Below are 6,221 nucleotides of genomic sequence, written 5' to 3'. Positions count from 1 at the left end.
CGAGATAGCCGGCTACAGTGACGGCGAAAATTTAAAGCGTCTGCAGTCGTGTCTCCGCGGTCGTGCTAAAGAGTTAGTGAAAAGTAAATTACTGATCCCGTCGATGGTGAATGAAATTATTCAAACTTTGGAAATGTGTTTCGGTCGTCCAGAGCATATATTGGACAGTATGATTGAGAAAGCAACCAAAATACCTCCTTTAAAAGATCGATTGGACAGTTTAATTGAATATGCTTTAACAGTGCGTAATATTTGTTCGACAATGGAAGCCTGCAATTTAGTGGCCCATTTGAATAATCCGATGCTCGTGAAGACATTGGTCGAAAAATTGCCAAACAATCAAAAGCTGAACTGGGCAATGCATATTAAAAATGAAAAAGTGCCGATTGTGAAAGAATTTAGTGATTGGATATATGCAATAGCAGCTGCTGCGAGCCAAGTCGTGTCTCCTGCAACAAGTAAAAAGGGAGCATCAGTGAACACTCATCAACAGAATAATACAAGCAAGCCAATTTGTTTTTCGTGTAAAAGTGAAGCTCATAAAATTCAGAACTGTGGAGAGTTTCAATCTTTTAATTTAGACGCCAAATGGAATGTGGTAAAAGAAAACAAATTATGTAGACAGTGCTTGAATTTACATCGCAGAAAGTGTTTTTCTAATAGGAAGTGTGGAATTAATGGTTGTGCAGCAAAACATCATCCATTGTTACATAAATATACGACGGTAGAACCAAGTGCAAGCAATATAGCACTACCGCAGCAAAGTGGAAACGTAAATACGCACAACAACAGTGATAACCAAAACCCGTATTTTCGAATTTTGCCCATAAAAATTTATTTCAATGGTGGCTCTGTGAATACGTTCGATTTTTTGGATGAAGGTTCTTCGGTGACCCTTATGGAACATGAATTTTACAACCAGTTGGGACTGAAAGGTGAAAGTGAACCATTAGAATTAAAATGGACTGGAAATACAACCCGATCTGAAGACGATGCTGTGAGATTGAATGTGGAAGTGTCTGGAGTAAATGGTTCGAAATACGTTATTTACAACGTGCACACTGTGCAAAATCTTGGCCTACCAACACAAAGCTTGGATTTCGAATCCATTGTAAAAGATAACCCGTATTTCAAAGGTTTGCCTATACAGTCGTACGAAAATGTCAAGCCGACAATACTAATTGGTGTAAACAATTGGAGAGTGGCTGTGCCATTGAAAGTCCGTGAAGGTGGAAGAAATCTGCTTATAGCAACAAAAACTCGTCTTGGTTGGACACTGCAAGGTTGTGGCTCCGGTGTAAGGAAATCTTTTTCTCTAAATATTCACACATGTGCATGTGAGGATCGATTCAAGAATTTACACGATGACGTAAAAGAGTATTTCGCACTGGAGGTGGCCCAGGAGAAAACATTGTTGTCATTCGAGGACCAGAAAGCTATGCAGATTTTGGAAAATAATGTAATTAGAAAAGGCCAACAATTTGAAGTAAGTTTACTTTGGAAAGATGAAAATCCAGTTTTACCAGAAAGTTAGGAAGTTGCCTGCCATCGACTTAAGTGTCTCCAAAAGAAGTTCAAGAAGGATCCACAACTACAAGAAACTATGCAGGTGGAAATCGACAAACTTCTCAACAAATGATATGCCAGAAAGGTAACAAATTCTGAATTTAATTCTTATAGTAGAACTTGGTACCTTCCAATTTTTGTTGCTCTAAACCCAAATAAACCTGGCAAAGTCCGACTAGTGTGGGATGCTGCAGCAAAATCGAATAATAAGTCACTCAATGATTTCTTGATGAGTGGCCCCGATTTACTGACATCGCTTATAAATGTTTTACTCGAGTTTAGAGTTGGTCAAATTGCTATCTGTGGCGACATCGCTGAGATGTTTCATCGTATCAATGTAAATGATGTGGATATGCACGCCCAACGTTTCCTGTGGCTCAAAGATGGTGAAGTAATCGCATATGTAATGAAAGCCTTAACGTTTGGAACTAGCTGTGCTCCGTGTATTGCTAATTTTGTGCGAAACCAGAACGCCGAAGTTTTTCGCGACTTATACCCTCGTGCAGTCAAAGCAATAAATTTCTACCACTACATTGATGATTTCATCGACAGTGTTCAAACCGAGGAAGAGGCCATAAAGTTAGCGAATCAAGTCAAAACGATTCATGCTAAAGGTGGGTTTCACGTGCGTAACTGGGCTTCAAATTCAAAAATAGTGCGACAAAAATTAGCAGAAGGTGGCGCAGCAATTGAAAACTCCTTTGGAGCTGTCGAGAAAATTCATGGTATGTATTGGGAATCAAATAATGATGTTTTTCAATACAATTGTCGATTTTCGAGGCTCAAAAGAAACGTGTTTCAAAGGCATACGGTTCCCACCAAAAGAGAAGTCCTTCAAGTTTTGATGTCAATATTTGACCCCCTCGGCTTCGTGTCTCATTATACCATAAGTCTTAAAATTTTGCTGCAGGGTATATGGCGATCCGCCATTAAATGGGACGACGAACTAAATGAGGACTTGCATATAAAGTGGTGTTCCTGGCTTTCAAATCTGGAGAAAATTTCAACTGTCTCTATTCCGAGATGTTACTCGAGATTGTTGAAATCGACATTTAATGTGCAGTTACATACTTTTGTCGACGCTGGGGAAAACGCATACGCTGCTGTTTGTTATTTTCGTATTCAATACCAAGGTGAAGTCGACGTGCGCATAGTGGCAGCCAAGGGTAAAGTTAGCCCACTGAAACCAGTTTCCATTCCTAGACTGGAACTTCAAGCTGCACTAATTGGAGCGCGTCTATCAAGAAAAATTATAAAAACTACACGGCTTAATTGTACTGAGTGCTTCTACTGGTCCGACTCTAAAACTGTTTTGAAGTGGTTGTCCATGGACCCCAAGAATTTCAAAGCTTTTGTAATGTATAGAGTTGGAGAAATATTGGAATTAACAAATTTACCACAATGGAATTGGGTTCCATCTAAATTAAACCCTGCTGATTTCGCAACAAAGGTCTGCTCAGCCGAGGACGACATGTGGTTCCAAGGTCCTGAGTTTCTAAAAGACAATGAGGATATCTGGCCAAAGTGTTCCGATTTAGGAAGAATCAGCTATGAAGAAGTACGTAATCATCATTTACATGTGAGTAAATCGCACAAATTTTTTATGAACATTGAATATTTTTCGTGCTGGCGACGGTTGTACCGAGCATTGGCTCAATTCCTGTTTTATATGGAAAAATTGAAATCCGTTGTCCAAAGATCGAATGTAGAAAACGATACATTTTTCGAATGTATCCAGAAATCGAAATATATTTTATATAAATATGCCCAAAAGAGCGAATTTTCCGAAGAAATTTGGCGTTTGAAAAACAAAAAGCCAATCGAAAAAGATAGTATTCTGAAGCAATTGAATATTTGTCTCGATGAGAATTATGTAATTCGTGCTTACGGAAGAGCAGAAATGTTAAACTGCAACAATGCCATAATTTTGCCCACAAATCACTATATTACATTTCTTGTGGTGAAGTACTACCATGAGAATTATCACCACTGTCTACACGAAGCCACTATATCCAGAATTAAGTCGAATTTTTATATCCCAAAATTGAGAGTTGTATACAAAAAAGTACGAAGCAGCTGTCAACACTGTAAAAATTTATACGCAGTTCCACGGCCACCGCAAATGGCAACTCTACCATCAGCTAGGCTCTCGAGTTTTGAACGTCCATTTACTTATGTGGGAATCGACTTTTTTGGCCCTTTGTTCGTCACTGTTGGAAGACACCGAGAAAAAAGATGGGGAGTTCTTTTCACATGTCTAACTGTTCGTGCAATTCATATTGAAGTGGCTCACAGTCTTGATACTAGCTCGTGCATCCTGTGTATACAAAACTTCATCAGCCGACGTGGTCCTCCGAAAGAAATATACACGGACAATGGGACAAATTTCAAAGCTGTAGAAAAAATTCTGCGTGAAGAAAAACAACATATCGACTTACACCAAGTTTTCTCTAAATACGACGACATCAAGTGGCGATTTAATCCACCAGCAGCTCCGCATATGGGCGGGGCATGGGAACGTCTAATAAGAACAGTTAAATCCGTTCTCTACTCCATGTTACCAGCTTTCAAATTCAACGACGAGACTCTTCGATCTGCGTTATATGAAATTGAATTTATGATCAACTCTCGTCCTTTGACATTTGTGGCTCTAGATTCCGATGACGACGATGCCCTCACTCCAAATCATTTATTACTTGGTTCTGCGGGAGGACAGAAGCCATTATGTGAGTTTGATTATGACCTGCGACAGAGATGGCATAATACCCACAAATTTGCGAATCATTTCTGGCGTAGGTGGGTTCGTGAGTATGGTCCTCATTTGGTGCGAAGAAGCAAGTGGCTCGAAAAGGTTCAACCACCATCCAAAGGAGACGTAGTCATCATTGTGGACGACAATCTTCCTCGGAATAGTTGGCCCAAAGGAATAGTGACAGAACTGTATACCGCCAAAGATGGGCAAGTCAGAAGCGTTAAAGTGAAGACGACTAGCAGCACCTATGAGAGGCCCGTGACCAAGATTGCTATACTAGACGTCGGTAAAAGATCAGAGAGCAAGCTCCTGGGACCCTAGTTCGCTTGCGAAGGGGGGAATGTTACCGCCGCCACTGTTTATATTTACATTTTCTCATTATTTAAATATTTGAAATTTTTTCCATTTACTTATTCTTATTGATCTCTTAATACTCTCTTTCGTAGCCCTTTTGGTTATTGTCAATTTGATCATTATATGCACATACATATATGTACATATATGTATGTAGCCCTTTCATTTGTTTGCATTGCGGAATAACGGCAATATCTAGTTTTACATATTTATACATAGCATACAAAGGGCCACGAAGGAAAAGAAAATCAGTTCAAGTTTTCAACTGGAGCGATCAAATTGTTTTTAAAGTTTTTTTACGCGTCTGTACCGAATAAACGGAATTAATGGAATAAACCCTTTTAAAATTTCTTAAGTAAAGACTAGTGTTTCATTTGTTAATAAATTACGGACCACTAAAAAGTTTGTATGTCTCCGTGAACTCAACATATACATACATTTTATTCATCGATTGATTAGGACTTAAGTTTATAAGAAATTAAATTCACTACAATTAATTCATAAGAACTTACAAAATATGAATTATTATTATATTAAAATTATAATGTAATATTAGAAAACAGTGTAATAATTTAAAGCATGATTTATAACTAATTCAGTGCAAGGGTTGTCGGCTTGCGGCTTGCGGCTTGTGGAATTTTCAAGACCATAATTTTTAGCAATCGGTTTGATTTAATTGTTGAATACTTTCCTCGATAACTTGTTAACGTTATGTTCAATTCCTATATTGCTTAGGATTGAACGTGCGTGGAATTTCATTTTGGAGAATGTTTCTCAATGGGTTCAGCATGGGAGAATATGGTGGTAGAAACTTTATGATACATCCTCTGCAATTTACCATGTTTGCGATATGCTGGCCTTTGTGGATACGTGCATTGTCCATAATATTGAAAGAATTTTCCAATTGCGGGTTAATTTTTCCAGAAGCTGCGTCATAAACATTTTAAATCGTTCAGCATTCACCGTAGAATTTGATACGACCATGTGGTGGACCACACCTACATTGTTTATAGCTGCAATCAATGTGACATTTCGACCTTTGAACTGTTGGAACAACAACTGGCGCTCTGGTGCCCTTTCTGGATCTGGCTTGAGATCTTCTGAGATGTAGGTTAAACCCACGCTCATCGACGAAGATTAACTTTTCCCAATGGGTTCCACATTGTGTAAATTCGTTTGCATAATTTTCTCTTAATTTGAATTGTTCGTTCACAGTTCATTTCTATCCATCTCAATCGAAGCTAATTTCAACGTTATTTTGAGCTTTCTGAGCGCATAATTAATGGATGTTAATGAAATATTTATGCCATTTTCTCGAAATAACTTAGTTTTATAGTTTTCAATGTAATTCCAGGCTCACGTTCCGCATATATTTCAATCCAATTAATAATGTCGTCCGTCAATACTGACCGCCGGTTTCCTCCACGTCTTGCTTCCACCAAATCTTCATTTCTTTTATACCGTGAAATATTCGTTTTAGCTGTATTCATTTTAATGGATGGTAATTTTGCGGCTTCTCCAATGCTTTTTCCTTCTCATATAATTTTTA

At 38.3% G+C, this 6,221-nt stretch overlaps 1 protein-coding gene across 1 annotated transcript; it reads left to right on the top strand.

The window, feature by feature from the left end:
- Nucleotides 1–1,795: 1,795 nt before the first annotated feature.
- On the top strand, nt 1,796–4,639 carry LOC142242862 (uncharacterized). The gene has a single exon (XM_075314377.1). It carries the CDS (start codon nt 1,796–1,798, stop codon nt 4,637–4,639), a length of 2,844 nt encoding a protein of 947 aa, XP_075170492.1.
- The last annotated feature ends 1,582 nt before the right edge of the window (nt 4,640–6,221 follow it).

The sequence above is a fragment of the Haematobia irritans genome, unplaced genomic scaffold, assembly GCF_050003625.1.
Source record: "Haematobia irritans isolate KBUSLIRL unplaced genomic scaffold, ASM5000362v1 scaffold_92, whole genome shotgun sequence".
NCBI classification, from domain to species: domain Eukaryota; kingdom Metazoa; phylum Arthropoda; class Insecta; order Diptera; family Muscidae; genus Haematobia; species Haematobia irritans.
Note: the sequence above shows the minus strand (reverse complement) of the source record. Positions and strands in the feature narration are given on the sequence as shown.

Bases quoted from the DNA above. Each gene is read 5' to 3' on its own strand.
- LOC142242862 (XM_075314377.1), top strand. From the start codon at position 1,796: ATGAGTGGCCCCGATTTACTGACATCGCTTATAAATGTTTTACTCGAG.